Source organism: Cebus imitator, unplaced genomic scaffold (genome assembly GCF_001604975.1).
Source record: "Cebus imitator isolate Cc_AM_T3 unplaced genomic scaffold, Cebus_imitator-1.0 Scaffold292, whole genome shotgun sequence".
NCBI lineage: Eukaryota > Metazoa > Chordata > Mammalia > Primates > Cebidae > Cebus > Cebus imitator.
In genome coordinates, this window is record NW_016107607.1 from 2,874,665 (window position 1) to 2,891,192 (window position 16,528).

Sequence of the window (16,528 nt, forward strand, 5' to 3'; positions counted from 1 at the left end):
CCAGAGCCCTCATGATCCAACCGTCTCTTAAAAACGCCACCTTTCAATAATGCCACATTCGGGAGTAAGTTTCATCTTGAGTTTTGGAGCAAACAAACATTGAAACCATAGCAGTGTGCAAAGCCTTGGAACTCGATATGTTCACCTAGTAAAAATACTAAATAAAAAATAAAAGAGATGCTGAGCACTGGGGATTTCAAATACTGGAAGTCTAAAAGGGAAGAGAATCTAGCAAGGATGACTGAAACAGAAGGAAATTTTGAAGACTGTGATCTCACATAAGCAAAGAAGGGAAAGTATTTCAGAAAAGAACTCGATCAACTTATATCCAATGTTGCTGATGGCTTAAGTAAGATGAGTCCAGAGAAGGACCATTGGATTTGACAACATGGAAGCCATTGCTGACTTTGACAAGAGTAGCCTTGGTGGAGCAATTGGAATGAAAGCCTGATTGGATTGGGTTGAGAGGAGAATTACAGGTATGAAAGAGAACATAAAATACTGTAAATGTGGAAGTGTTTTAAAAACGGTACAGCTACCATACAAGTGCAAGTGTCATTGTTATTATTTCGGCACAGATTCTGGGGAAGTTCAGGGCACTGAATAAAGAGATCTGTGCCCAAAAAAAGGTACTATAGAACCAAGGAGCTTGTTATGCAAGCAAAAATGTTGTCATAAAAAAAACCCACAAGTAATACTTCAAGATAACCCCAGAAACATGAGTCTGATAAAAAAAAATTTTTTTAAGTCAGGGTTGTTTCAGAAAGGTTGCTGCTGCAGCTCACCAAGTCAACTCTGTGTCAACCTCTGACTGGAGCTGGTCCAGGGCTGGCAGGTGGGAAATGTTCCAAAATACTAGTAGCAGTGACATTTAGAAAAAGCCTCATCTGGTATGTTTACTGAAATTTTATTAACTCATTTTGAAAAACTTGCCTGTCATTCTTGATAGGCAGGGCACACTGTTAGCAAGACTGAAAAATCAATGTGATTTGTGTTCCTTGCCACAATGTTTCCTTCTTCTTTACCACTCCATCCACTCCTCCTCATAGACATTTCTGCCCTCCTCTTCACCCTGAATTCCACCAATAGATAACTCTATGATTTGCCTGTGCAGAAGGTTGGCAGGTGAGCCTAGGCAATTGTGCTGTGCACAGCTTTGGAAGATCAGAATGTCTTACTGTAGTCAACAAGATGCAACTCTTTTCTTTCTAGGGCTGTTAAGAAAAAGGTACTTACCTTTGCTCTGCAATTACTTCTGCCTGGAATACCTCCATCAACCTATATCCCACTCATCCTTCAAGACTCAGTTTTTCTCTGTGAAGCCTTCCCCAGTTCATAATTAGAATTATTCCCTTTGTCTTCTGTGCTTCCCTTTTTCTTTGCATCTTTATAATAGTGCTAACAACAGTCTGCCTTGTATTCCAATTATTTGTGTAATTCTGAATTGCTTCTTATGTTTTCAACTCTTTGAAGACAGGACCCTTTATTGTACATTTCTGTATCTCTCTCAGAGTTCCTTTTCCCTAGTAAGTACTTAATGTATCAATATTAGTGGAATTGAACTTTCTTTCTTTCTTTTTTTTTTTTTTTTGAGACAGAGTTTCACTCATGTTACCCAGGCTGGAGTGCAATGGCGCGATCTCAGCTCACCGCAACCTCCGCCTCCTGGGTTCGGGCAATTCTCCTGCCTCAGCCTCCTGAGTAGCTGGGATTACAGGCATGCACCACCATGCCCAGCTAATGTTTTATATTTTTAGTAGAGACGGGGTTTCACCGTGTTGACCAGGATGGTCTCGATCTCTTGACCTCGTGATCCACCCGCCTCGGCCTCCCAAAGTGCTGGGATTACAGGCTTGAGCCACTGTGCCCGGCCTGAACTTTCAATGAAAATATTTTACAAGTTAAAAGTGAGCATCATAGATACCTGAGCAAGACTTACTTCTCGAGATAACATTTCTTTCTGAATAGTTAGGTAAGTGAAATGTAGAATCTACTAGCAACAAGCATGTTCAAAAATGAACTGTCAGCATCCATAATATGTGGATGGAGAATCTAGTCAAGCTTAAATCAAGTCACACAGTGAAATTTCTATTTGCAGCCAATAGACTCAAACTGCTCTGACACAGTGTTCTGTTGTCTCCATTTCCCCATTTGTACTTTGACATTTAAGCCACTAGACTATCCGTATAATCTATTGTTCACGCTAATGTACAGCCAAGCTGGCTTCCCTTCCCTCAACACCTGCTGTGTTTTGTTTTTTTTTTGTTTTTAAAGGAAGAGCATTGAGTTAATGGTTCAATGTTAATGTGAGTTGATTTTATTGATTTTGTGCTGGAAGTTGATTAATTATAAAGGTAGGTGTCATGCCTTTGTGTTCTCTTCCCTGACTTAAAAATCCAAGTATGACTCATACTGAAGCTGATGTCAGCAAGACCTTTGATCCCTGAGGATGCTGTAAGTGATATCATAATGATTATTATATTCACTACTTCTGTTGCCCCTTGTAATGGAAATTCTATCTCAAAAAACTAATTTGGAAAATTATACATGTGTAATGTAAGCTAAGGTGGACTTTGTATCACATTACTTCCATGGAATTTTAAAAAGCAGGTGTTAAGTGAGTGTGAATTTCATTTGAGAATTATTTCTTATAGTCCATTATTCTTCTCTTCCTCCTCCTTCTTTTCCTTCCTCCTCTTTCTTTTCTTTCTCCTTCTCCCCATCCTTCTCCACCATATACTCAGTTATTAGTTACAGTAATGAACAGAAGTTTTGTTGTCCATAGATTAAAAATATGATACTTAAAGAAGTTTATTTTTTTCAATCCAGTAAGATGTTCTAATGCATAGCAGGCATTGACTAGGACAAATATAGACTCTCCTATCTAGGCTATAGATATGCGTTTGAAGTCAGAGCTTCAAGAAGATATGTTCTTTCAGGAAATTGAACTGTTTTGTCTTAATTTGAAGCAGGACATCTGAATGCTAGTCCCAATTCTGCCATAGCCAGCTATGTACCCGTGGGACATTTTGACTCTGTGTTTTGAGTTCTTCTTATTTAAGATGGAGAGCATTCTATTTTCCCAACCCTGTAACAAAGATGGGGGGGCTGCTGTGTCTCAATAGCCAAGACATTTAGGAAAGCTGGGTATCCACATGCACAAAGTACATTTGTCTACATTTGGGAGCCAGTAAAATGTGGAATGGGATCACACAAAGAAATCTGATGCTGAACAGCTGGATTGCAACATGAATGTGTTTGAAGCCAGCCACACCATTGTGAGCCTGTCAGAAGCATAGGGGACTTTGCCTTTCTTAGAAGCTCCCTAAAGCGGGGGGTTATCCAAAGGCTTTTCCCAAAGCCTGGGTGCCAGTGGAGAGGCTTGGGGTTGAAGGAGGGTGGGTCATTGTAACAGCAACCCCTAGAGCAACATGTAAGGCGTTATTGTCCTACAATAGGCTATCATAGCATGTGTCTGAGATGGCTGCTTTGGAGTTTTAGGTTTTCTTCTTAGGAAGCAATTTCCACAAATGCATCCAAAATGAATGCTCTGGTGACTTTGCAGGAAGATTGCTGTTTGAATTATTTACTAAATTCTTTTTACAGCTATTAGTTTCAATTTTCTATTTCTTTTTGAGCTAATTTGATTATTTAGACTTTTCTTCAAAAATCATCCGTTTGTTTTCAAACTAATTAGCATATTTATGTGAAGAATAGTTTCTGAATTCACAGTTATTTCTACTTTCTTTTTACTAAATTTGTGTATTTGTGTTACCTTTTAAAGTCTCTAAATGTTAATCTCTGCATCTGCCACAATTGATTTCATCTTTCTTATTCCTACTTATCTGTCTTTGTATATCCTTACAAAGCCCCTGAAAGTTCCCGTTTCTTAACTTCTTTGCATGCATCTGAGGCAGAAACAGCCCTAAGTAAATTTTCACTATGTGATAAGCTCTCTACAAGGAACTACTGGAAGATACAGAGGAAGGTATAAATTTGGTTGTTAGATTCAGAAACCTGTGATCCAATGGGGAGAACTAAGTGAGTCCTCATGAAAATACAGGCAGGTCTTGAAACAAAGTGCTAAATCCTAGAGACCACTAACAGAGGGGTATCCGTGGGTGAGGTTTTCCTGACTCATGACCAAAAATAAAGTCAGCTAGTCAGGGTCAAAGGCAGCCTCGAATAAGAAGATATGGCAGAGGCCTTCAGGGTCAGGATGTGGTGGCAGGTAAATAGTTGGAAGATATTTGGTGTATCAGAGTTAAGGGCTCTGTGTTTTACTGGGCCCAGGTCCAAGATATTGGTGAGAGATCTGCAGCTAGGCTCAAAACCAGGTAGCCTCTGTCATTGGATCCACTACCAGGACAATATGCAGGATGCCTATTGAACTAACAATACTAACCAGTGACTAGGGTTATTTGGACATGGTAATCAATAGCTTTCACAGCACCAACAGAACAAAATGCTCTGTTTCAATGTATCTCACCTCATCAGACTGTGAGTTCCATGAAGTCATGGCCTGAGTCTTAGTCATCTTATTCTCTCCAGTGACTGATCTATATGTAAGTGTTTCGTATTGCCAAGTGGTTAAAAGGGCAGGATTTGAAGTTAGATTAATCTGTGTTTATTTGGCCTCATTGATTTCTACCTGGAAAACTTATTTCTGGGTCTCAGCTTTCCCAAGTCTAAAATAGTAATGACAGTAAATACTGACTTCTAGGGTTTCTTGTGAGGGTAAAATGAGATGACAGATTTGGAAGTACTTACCAGAGTGCCTGTCACAGAGTAAGCATTCAATTAATTGGTAGCTCTGATTGTCATTCTGTGATCATGGAATGAATGGGTGAAGAACAAGTGTTGGCGAATTTGATGAGGTCAGGACCCAGGACTGGAAAGAGGCTTAATGAGAGTGACTCTGTAGTCCTTTGAGCCACCTTTCCTTCTCTGGGCATCTATTGGATGATTGGGAGGCTGACACAATGGGGATAATCTTTAAGTATATCGCCTTTTGTGTAAGGCTTGCAATCATTTTGGCTGAGAAAACAGGGATTAACCTTGAGTGGGGGTGATGTTATTAATATAAACATTTTTCTAAGGTAACATATTGCTCTCTGCACCCAGCAAGTTGTTGTTAGTTTGTGAGCACCATGCCTCTGGAAAGCCATTGCTGGCAGCTTGAATGAGAAACTTAGAACAATTAGAGGCTTTGAACACTTTCAAACTAAGAAGTGGGATAAGCATGTTTTGACTCTATGGTTCCTCCTGGGGTTTCCCTGATGTGCTGGACTAATTATCAGATGTAATTAGGAAAGCCGAGAAGTGAGGAGACTGCAGGGAGCAACGTACTTTGCCAGGGACCCTCATCTCTTTGTGCAGAAAGGGGGTTGGGGAGACTGTCTCTCTGTTGTGGAGAAGCAGTAATGCTTAGGATGCTAGCAGGCATGAGGGTCTTGGGAACATGGATCTACCAGCAGAAACTCAGGCCTATTGGGACCCATTGCTCATGATGAAGTTTTAAGTTTTCCTCTTCTGGTTTCACAGGAAAAAATGGTACTCTTGGCCAGCTTTTAGCAAAAGTTCAATTTTTGTGTATCCAAAGCAGTTAATAAATTGTGTCCTCCTTTTAGAACTCATTCAGATGAAGCAGCACATTTACACTTTTGGGTCAGCTACAGGGTCTATCCATTTCAGGCAGTAGATATTTCTCATCTGCCTTGGACCAGTCCCTGCCCTAGAGTTGGGCCAGGAGCTCCCTGTCTTTGAGACTCTGAGAAAAGGTGACATTCGTAGGGCCATCTGCTGGTTGACTTTTCTTCAGAAAAGGGTACAGGTATTGATCGACTTACGACCTATGCAACTTACAACCATTCGACTTTACGACCACAATCGCTAGCCACGACTGCTCCGCGTCTGGCAGCGCAAACGTTGCCCAGCTGGGCGTACAACAGTGCGGACCAGCTTCCGGCAGCACTACCATCTCCGTGTGCACCATTTCAACTGTTATCCCAGACTCAGTACAGCAATTTGTGTTTTGTGTCTTGGATATTTTTCATCAAACCCCTCCCAATAAACTTCTTATACGTTTCGAAGCAATGGACCCAAACCTCGAACGATTTGCAAGGATTGAACGGATGGCGCACGACGTGTTTTGTCCGTATCGTGAAATTTATGAAGAAAAAAAGAAACATACCATTCAGACAAAGCTCACCATGTTTATGAAAAAACCAACTCCGGTAACACCAACTGCTGCCTCAGATGACGACAACAACGATCCACAGCCAAGCACCAGCGGCCAATAAAATGTTTCGTACATGTTTATATATTTTGATATCTTTTGCAATTGGGAAAATGTTTCCTATGGTATTTTTTACACCTGTATTTTGTATTTTTGTATGCACCTGTATTTTGTAATTTTGTATATTTTGCAAATATTAAACCAGTTGTACTGGTAATGCAGTGTTTTACTTAAACCTGACGAATGTAAAAATAAGAAACAAAATGGTGTAGACATGATACAAATGGCATAAAATGAACAAAGAAAATTATGATATATAACAATAATGAAATAAAATTATGATAAAATATGACAAAGATTTTTATAACATCATTTCACAGTACTGTACATATAGCCTACTCAACTTACGACCAAATCGTGTTACAACCGGTCTGTCGGAACCAATCGTGGTTGTAAGTCGAGCACTAGCTGTATTCCATTTGGACGTGGTTTCAGTCTTACTCTTGATGAAACTGAAACTACCACACATGAAACATAGATAGACAATGGTACGCAGTGTACCATCACTCACTAGGGGTCGTGATGCAGACTATGAGTGTGGTGGGTATTTTGAGAAAAAGGGACCCCCTGGGAGCTGAAGATAATGGCCTGGATGTAAAGCTTTTCCCCTTGTCAACATAGTGTGAGGTTCATTGTCACAGGACCATCATATACCAATTAGTGTTTCTGCTTTTTCCATAGGTAACTTGTCTCCATGATTTCTTTGGTGATGATGATGTGTTTATTGCCTGTGGTCCTGAAAAATTTCGCTACGCTCAGGATGACTTTTCTCTGGATGAAAACGGTAAGCATAACCACTGGGTTTTATTGCTCCATTGTTTTCTCCCCTTCTATCCCTTAGGATTTCCACAGGTTTGTATGGCGTGGAGAAAATCCATGCATGATCCTTCAAGGGCTTATAATGTTTGCCTTTCTGCTGTATATTTGGAAACATGTGTCGTGACCCATGTAAAACTGAAAGTTCAACTGGATGTCCCAGAGCCCCAGGCTCCAAACTCAATAAAACTCACTATCTGCCCCAATAATGACCATATTTCTTGAACCATATATCGTGTCACATGGGATAACAGGCACAATCAGACTCTAGGAAGGAAGATTTTCAGTCAGAACTTGGATATTATACATATCCTTTTTTTTTTTTTCCTATTCATCTTCCAGCTATTTAGCTCATTGATTATGGTTCCAATTTAGAGAGATTCTTCCACATCTTTTCACAACATGAGACTTGCTGCCCCATTTGTCTACCTTGTGATTCAGGATTACAGAGGGTTGTTAATCATGAGAAGGATCTAATCATCTTCCCATCTCTCTTTGTTTGAGTCCAAGCTCCAGGTATACATTAAAAGTTAATTAGCTCACGCAGCAACAAGGTTAGAATGTGATGCTGATGCAAAGACATGTTCAAAGCGTATTTCCCATGTAGGAGAAGCAAAGTGTGAAAAAACTCAAAGGAAATTTTGCTAATATAGACTTTAGAAGCAACTCAAGTGACAAGAATCCTGAAAAAGGTGGCATTTCTGCTGTGTTCTCTTCAGGAAGAGGCAATGACTATAGAATAGCTAAACAAACCCCAAGTTATGTCCAAATTCCTATGCCTTCTATATCTTCAGCTCTGGACAGTGATCACTAAAGGTCACCAACCAAAATAAGAAGTGAAACAAACAAAAGGGGCTTTCTGCTTAACTCAGTTTTCTAAAATATTCAATTTACCAGAAAAGCTCCTTTAATCTGTCTGTTTAATTTACATTTCAGTGCACCTTTAAGTAGGAGGCAACAAGAAAGTGTTTAAAGGAAAGACTATATCTCTACCCTGCTGTTTGATTTCCCTTTGTGCACCACAGCACAAAGTTGGAGAAACGGTAGTGGAAAGAGCACTAAACTGGAAATCAGGAGGCTTGACTTTTAGTCCTTGATCTACTAATTTCTTGTTTTGTGGTCCTAGGCAGGGGAGTTAAGTTTTTGTACTCTCATCAGCAAAATGAGTATAATAATCCCTCTAATAAATTAGCACTATTAGTGCCCAAAATGACCATAGTAGGGGATGTTGAGTGACCTGCATAGAAAGGGAGTTCCAAATGTGTCAGACTGAGGCTAGGACAAATGCAGGAATGTTTGGCAGACTCTCCCACACACCAGCAAGCTTTCTTAAGTTTTGAGTGGCAGAGTTACTGCTGGCCAATATATTCATTAAACCAGCATAAGGGATTTTAGTAACATACATGGGAAATTTTAAAAAATTGTATAAATGCAAGATGGTGGGGTTATAGTGCTTATTTATATAAAGTGACTATTTATATTTATATAAAGTGACTATTTATATCATGTGACTATTACATGTAGCATGTAATAGACAATAAGTGGTAGCTCCCTACCTATCCTTCAAATTACTCATGGATGTTTCATCTGTGTAGCTATAGCCCCTGAGCTGTTAATCTCTACTTCAGGGAAATCGATTAAACATTATATCAATAGGTGCTATTCTGAGATATAGCTAGCTTTTCCACAAATGATTGAGTTGACTATTTGACCTGCTTACTTGATGTGCTTTTGGACTCTTGCCCTTGTTTCCATAATTCAGGGTCTTAAACACCTAGCTTAACCCAGGTGGCTTTTTCACATTTCCCTAATGCCTCCCTGCCCACAACCATGGTTCCTACCAATAATACAGACCACACTGTAATCCTAACCCATTTAGGTCCTTTGGCCTGTGGTAGTTACTCCAGTTTCCAGAGGCTGATAACGTGCTGAGCCTGTTTTACCCCCACTAAGCTGTTTGTGTCCCTTTGTCCCAGAATGCCGAGTCATGAAGGGAAACCCATCAGCTACAGCTGGCCCAAAGGCATCCCCAACACCTCAGAAGAGTTCAGCCAAGAGCCCTGGTCCTATGCGCCGAAGCAAGTCTCCAGCTGACTCAGGTAACGACCAAGACGGTGAGTGCTCTTTTCCTAACTGTGCACGCTGACTTCATTTATGGAAGACAAAACCCTCTGCATGCAGAGGAATCAGTTCCTCATGAACACCACTGTGTCTCCATGAAACTCCATTCTATCAATTCAGAGACTAAAACAGTCAAACTTGTTTGGAATCATGGAGGCACAGCTACAATCATTACTCCACTCAAATGGATGCAAACCAGAAACCTGGCCCATTGTCCATGCTTGCTGTAATGCTTAGTGTCGTGGTTGTCATCATTTTCATCATCTTCAACATCATGTGGCAAAAACATATTCAATGGAATAATCAAGTTAACCATAAACCTGAAACTGAAAATCAGAATCAAGAACAAGTTTGTAAAAAAAACACCCCAAAGTGTCAACATAGTTGACTCACTTGAGCTTCAAATTTGACTCTGAAGTAATTAGAAGCCAAACAAAAAGGGAAACAAGTATACCATATATATATGTGTGTGTGTGTATTTACATATATATGTGTATGTGTGTGTATATATATATATATATATATATATGGCATATATATAGGGAGACAAGATAAACTGTATAAACTTCACAATGGGAAAAGAAAGCATAGATGGGTTCTAAAGAAAAACAAAGTGATTTACCATAGAAGATTTTATTTAATGGATAGTGAATTACCTAAAACATGTGGTCTATTGATCACTGCCAACCCATGAACTATTTGTTACCAGTCAGTCTGTGGCAAGATTAGGAGCTTGTGCCAAATGTAAATAAACTATGCCATTAAGCAAACCATTTAGTTCAGCTGACTTTTTTTCAGAGCCTGATTTGATTGATGAAGGCAGCAGTATGTTGATTCGCATTCTGATGTGAACTCTATCTTGTATTGGACCCAGAGTTTGAGTGGCACTGATCTAAGAGGCAATGTCTTCCATTCTTTTATAACAAATATCAAAAATAAAAGGCCTCAGAAGTCCAAGTTCAGAAGCTTAGATTTATGCACAATTTTAGGTTCTTCACACTGAGGAAATTATATGGTCCAAAAGACATACATTTGTCATTCCAAGGCTCAGAGTTTATCATGAGAATTCTTGCAGGCAGTCTGCTAGCCTTGAGGAAACAAAAGAGCCCTGCAGTTTGGGGCATCATGAGCAGCCTGATGGCCTTGAAATGCTTGTGCCAAGATGAATAGCCTGTATTGCCTGCCTCACACTGCCAGGGGCACGCATATCACCAGCCATCTCTTTATTCTTGGGTTGAGGAAATTAAAGTATGAAAAGGCAACTCAGGTTTTTAATACTTCCATGTCTTTGCAATCCCTGTTCCCCCACATCTGGAATGCCATCCCTATAACACATCAGCCTTTTCTGCTTGAAAACTCCTATTCATCCTTCAAGACCTCACATAGAGATAGTCGTTCCAGCCTCTTCAATACCATAGCATGCCATTCATATCTCTGGGGTAATATTCACCACACTGTGTTGTAAAGTATGTATTTATGTGTCTACTTCCCCAATTAAATACTGAGCCCCTCAAGGGCAATGTGGTAGGTTCATTTTCATATCCTCAGTGCAGAGCACAGTGCCTGGACCCTAGTTGATGCTCCAGTAATATTTGCAAATAAATAGATATACAAAAGTACCTATTTTACCCAACATGGTGCTAGAGATCCTTCAAGCATTTAGATAACGTTTGCTGAAGAAATAAAAATACATGTGCCTTGATGCTATCTTGATCAAGTGTACAGAGGAGCACACAAATCTATATCTAAGCAAATTTGTATTGCTGAAACTACAAAGACCTAGGTTTTAACACTTGGGCTGAGAATAAAATTGGACAGTTTTTAAGCAGAGACTTGCAAAAATACACTTTAAAACACTTGGTCAAGAGTAATAAAGTCTGGCAATAATTGCTTAGCTAGTCATTTCTCAGAAACAGCACTAACTATTTCTGGGATTTCTAGCCTGTATTACTTGTATCTTGCTGTGAAACAAATTAACCACCCCAAAACTTAGTGGCTTAAAAAAAGGCATTATTTTTAATCTCACAGTTTTGGCAGGCAAGAAATTCTAGAGTGGTTTATTTAGGTGGTTCTGGCTCAGAGTCTCTCATGCAGATGTTGTAAAAATATTGGTAGGAGCTGCAGTCAACTGAAGGTTCAAGTGGGGCTATAGGATCCACTTACAATATGACTGTTGGCAAGATCTCCCACCTTAGTTTGTGATCCAAGAGAATGAATAAAGAACAAGATTTAGTCCCTTTTGTGATCTAGTCTCCATAGCCAACACTGTAACTTCTTCTTTATTATGTTCATTGGAAGTAGTCACTAAGACCAACCTATATTCAAAGAGAGAGGAACTAGACTATTTATTAGAGGAAGGAATATTGAAGAATTTGTACATCTGTTTTTCAACCACCATATAACCCATCAGATAGAAATTTTTTAGGTGGTATCAGCTTGAAGTAAATAGATTCTCTTTGCAGACTGCATCCAATTGGTTACCCAGCACACATGAACACAACTACCTATAATTACACAAAGTTTAAATATGTCAAATCACTCATCTCCAGAATGCCACCTATAGAATTTTCTTTCTACAAAATATGCACTTCACTGAATCTAAGATATCAAAAGTATAACAGCAATACATTAGAATTCAATGAACATTTGTCAAATTGAGGGGAATTATAATATAATAGAACCCAACCCAGGCTTTGGCAGGCAAGATATGCCCTTGCTTTTTCATAACTCCTTCACTTAAAAAAAAAAAGAAATGAGCATTTATTCCAAACCACATAATAAACAAAGTAATCAATTTAGGTGTATGAGGGGAATTTGCTTGGCAAATATCAAAATTACAAATAACCCGTTTCCTACCACCAATCTAATGTGGTGTTCTCAGTTTAAAGAATTGGAATATTCATTTATGTTCATGATGTTCATTAACATAACTGAAGTCAAACCCTAGTCTAGACAATCTTTATGGCAATTGCCAGAATGTTTGGGCCAATCTCAGATAATGTGTCTAGAGCCTCCTCATGATTCCAACCCTGAAGGGTTGTAACATAACCAAGCCCATTTCATGGCAGTTTGTTTAGAGCCTAGTCCAAGGCATTCATTCAGTTAACATTCCATAAGAGCAAAGCTGATGTCGGGCAAAACAGCACCTTAGCTAAGGTTTGGATTTGCTATGCCCATTTCCCCCTCTCTGCTTCCACCTCACTCAGGACCATTCCAACCTGGGAGTTGGAGAGTCCTAGCTTTGGGATTTGTGCAAGATTTTTGCCTTCTCTGAGATTTGATATCATTGTTAGAGAATTCAGAATTTGAATTCTAGATAAGAATAATTTTCCATTGTTATCAGTATTTACAATTTACAGAGTTGTAAAATAGCTCAGACAGAAACAAAAGCAGGTAACTAGAATGATAAGCTATGGACAATGCATACTTTTCAGTTGGCATAAATTTTTCCTTACAGATATTTGAGATTTAAAAAGAAACGATTGTTTCATAAAATGTCAAACATTTTTTTAGCTGTTAGCCAGGGACATATACAAGTTAAAATACACTTAACCAAATGATAATAGTGTTAAGTGGGGCAAAAATGCTCTGTTCATTTCTAGGACATGGTAGTATCACCCTGTTTCCATCCCGTGTTAGTCAGTCTTGGATCTGGAGCTTGTGAATGTATTTATAAACCTCTGATCAACCTGAATAACAAACGGTTATGGAAGATAGGCCAATGGAAAGTAATTTCTAGGAAATTTTAACTACCTTCCTTTGAAGACAAAAGAAAGACTACACACACACACACACACACACACATACACACACGGTCCAATTCATGGTTCAGTTAATAGCTAGGTTCATTCTGACTTGAGGTTTAGTAAATTGATGCTATTTGGTCTGTAATTTGTGCTATAATTTGATTCTTTATTCCTTAATCTTTAGACTTTAAGTTGAATGTTTCTTGTTCTGTCCCATGAATAAATCAAATCCTTCTACTTTATTCTCTTCAAGCTCAATCTTCACTTCTGCCAATATTGAGTTTGCCCCAAATGGAATATCTGTTGCTAAGCCCGAAACTCAAGTTAAGTAAGGATTTGGTTGTCCATATAATATTGCTGCAAGGAACTCATTTTCACTAGGCAGACCTGATGGACTCTAAGAATCCAAGACATATTAGCGATGTCTGTCTTTAAATCAGGCCATGGAACTGTGGTAAAAAGATAAAATCTGAGCCCAGGAGGCTCCTATGGGATATTTGAAAAAAGCGTATGCACTGCCATGCTTTGATTAACCCAGAACTTGCCATTTTGATGAGCAAAGGTAAGCCTGGCTTCAGACGTAAAGAAAGACCTGTCTCTCTCTCTTTCCATTTCAGCCATTAACGTGTTAATTTTCCTTTTATATAACTTTGCCCCCAGTTGAATTGAATTGAATTAAAAGGACAAAATAGCTAGTTGTTAGGAAGGAATCTTTTCTTTTTCTTTCTTTTTTTAAAGGAGCCCCGAAGGAAGCTAATTACCCACCCTGGTAGGCTGAGAGAATTGTAATGTGATAATTAGTTTGCTATTCTTCAACAGTAAGTCATTGTTGTAGCAATCCAATGTTCTCCATTCCCCTTCCCCCAACTCATGTGTACCTATTTCTGAAAGTCCAATCTTTCCTGTTCCCAAACTCATAAGAAAGAAAGCCTTCTCTAACGAAATATACAGCCTTTAGAAGGGGAGGTCAAGGGACACAAAACAGCAGGGTTCATGAGAGACCTGTATCCCAGGGTCCTTCTTTTCCAAACCTGGTAGGCTGCTTTGGGTTGCCTAAGATAGAGGGACTTGGCCATTCTGACCTTCCTGAAAGTGACTGTCTAGACCAGCTCTGTCCAAAGGAAATATAATGTGAGTCATAAATGTAAATCATGTATGTAACTTTACATTTTCTAGTAGCCACATCTTAAAAAGTTACAAAATGGGCAAAATTAATTTTGACATATTTCATGTAATGATACATTCAAAATATTATCATTTTAACATATAATTAATGTAAGAAATTATACATTCTTTGAAACTGAGTTGAATTTTACACTTACAACATATCTCAGTTCTGACTGGTCACACTTCAAATGTTCAAAAGTCAGATGACTATTGGCTACTGTTTTAAACAGCACAAGAATACCTTTCTTCTCTAGCTAAGAGCGATTCACACTAACAATCTTTTAACATGAATTAGGTGCTATGCACTTTGCAAAGTATTTCCAAATCTATTACCTCAGTTGTTCCTCATAATTGCACTATGAATTAAGTTGGAAGTGGATAATTATCTTTTTTTTAGATTAGGGAACTAGGATACAAAGCTTAGGATCTTGGGATCTTCCCAATGTCACACACTACTTAGCACCTAAGACCCAGAACCCAGCTCTCCTGACTTCCCAGCAAGCATTATTTGCAGTGTCGACTGACACAAAGTAGTATGTGGGATGTCCTGTAGTGTATTGAATGGTCCCTGCTTCTTGGCTTCTTTTCCCCTTTCCCCATCTCCAGGCCAGGGATATAGAAAGGCAAGGGGTGGGGTGGTGTCTGCATCACATTCTTTGTTCTGCTTTGAGCACAGTCCCACAGGTCAATAGGAGCCTTTGTTTCAATGCTACAGAGCACTGAAACAAGACAGCTTAGACATTCCATTAGCTCCCCTAGCTCTCCTACTGGCAACTCCAAAGGGAAGTGGTGTCCTTCGCAGAGCTGTGGGAGGAGAAAAACTTCCCTGGTTCCTCCCCTAGTCTGATTCTTTCTAAAACCTGCTTAGAAAATGACTGGAGCAAGCAGTATAGTGGGTACCAGTAAGCACCCCATAGTGCATGGTATATGGTGATATTTCCGTACAACAGAAGTCCTATCAGCCAGCCTTGGCTTGGGACTTGTGTTTACATACAACTGAATGTGCAAATTACTCCTGTAAAGTACTTAGTAGTGCTAGGTGCTATGAGGAAAAGGGATGTTAAGAAACATTTCCTGCCACTAAGAAATTTATGATTTATTTGGGGAACCAGTATACATGTAAATTTTTAAAATATATTTACAAATACGTAATAGCTCCTATTATGTGTCGGGCAACTGTTCTAATCACTTTACATGTAAGTTACTCTTTCCAACAAACTGTTGAGGTAATTACCATCACCCCCATTTTGCAGAGGAGAAACTGAGGCATACAAAAGTTGAGTGACCTGCCCAAGATCACACAGTTAGTAAGGTGATAGAACTGAGATTTAAACACAGGACTTTATATAGTCTGGATTTCAGTATAGATCTGATGATAAATGTGCACACTTGAAAATCTAATTTCCATATTATAAACCTACTTTTCTTACCTTTATACTCTCCCCTTTTTCCCCTGGAATGAACCATAATTGCTTATCCTTTTGTAGGTAAAAAAAAATTGTGTCCACAGTTGACCTTTTAACCACTGAACCATTAATGCCACGTTAATGGTAATAATTTATTTAAATGCAAAATTAATAATAGACACAGGTAGTAAGTATTATGGGAACTATTGGAGTTCATGGGAGAGAGCTCATCAGGGACTAGGGTGCTAAGGGAGGAATTTCTGGGAGAACTGGAAATTGAAGAAGGGTTATATATAAATTGATAAGAAGATGAATATTTCTGGCAGGCGGGGAAGCATGAACAAAGGAGCAGAGGTGGTGTTGAATATGGCTTATTAGGATACAGGAAAGAGTCTCTTAAATCTACCTCTCCAGCTCCAATCTTCCTTCTTGATGTCAGATCCATAATGCCTACTAAACAATCCTGTGTATATGGCTTATATGTGACGAATACAAGATGTCTAAAAATCAAAAGCATTTCCCCCTCCCATCTCTTTATCTGAATTATCAGCCTTCCCATGTTCAACACCTTGGTGCTATTTTTGACTTCCCACTCATTAATCCTGCTGTGCTGTTTGTTGTGTCATTGTGTGCTGTTTTTGTCATTGTTGGGCACGTGAACCAGCTCCAGTTGATTCACACAGCAGTCCCTTCCTTTTCCTTATGACCTGATGTCTCGATTATTTCGCAGACTCCTTAGTAATATTTCTGCTTCAAATCTCGGTCCACCTGTCTGTGTGGTGTGGTGCCACCACATTTCTCATCCTAAAACACCATTTTCATTGTACGACTTCCCTGCTCCAAAACTTTCAGTGGCTCCACACTGTTCATTGACCAACACACCTTCCCCCACCATAATAATGCTGAGAGGGTAAAAATAGAGAACAGGATAGGGCCAATCATTTTGCTTTGGGGAGCACAGCAGTAAAATGCAA

The 16,528-nt window shown here is 39.2% G+C and overlaps 1 protein-coding gene across 7 annotated transcripts in view; it reads left to right on the plus strand.

The window, feature by feature from the left end:
* Positions 1 to 16,528, plus strand: part of DCX (doublecortin) — a 116,280-nt gene that overhangs the window by 71,332 nt on the left and 28,420 nt on the right. For 4 of the 7 annotated variants that reach the window (XM_037729090.1, XM_017502151.2, XM_037729093.1 and 1 more), the window contains exons 4-5: positions 6,980 to 7,082; positions 9,091 to 9,228. In XM_037729090.1, coding sequence (XP_037585018.1) covers positions 6,980 to 7,082; positions 9,091 to 9,228 — 241 coding nt within the window. The remainder of the gene's footprint in view (positions 1 to 6,979; positions 7,083 to 9,090; positions 9,229 to 16,528) is intronic. The other 3 variants (XM_037729092.1, XM_017502152.2, XM_037729094.1) reach the window with 1 other exon arrangement.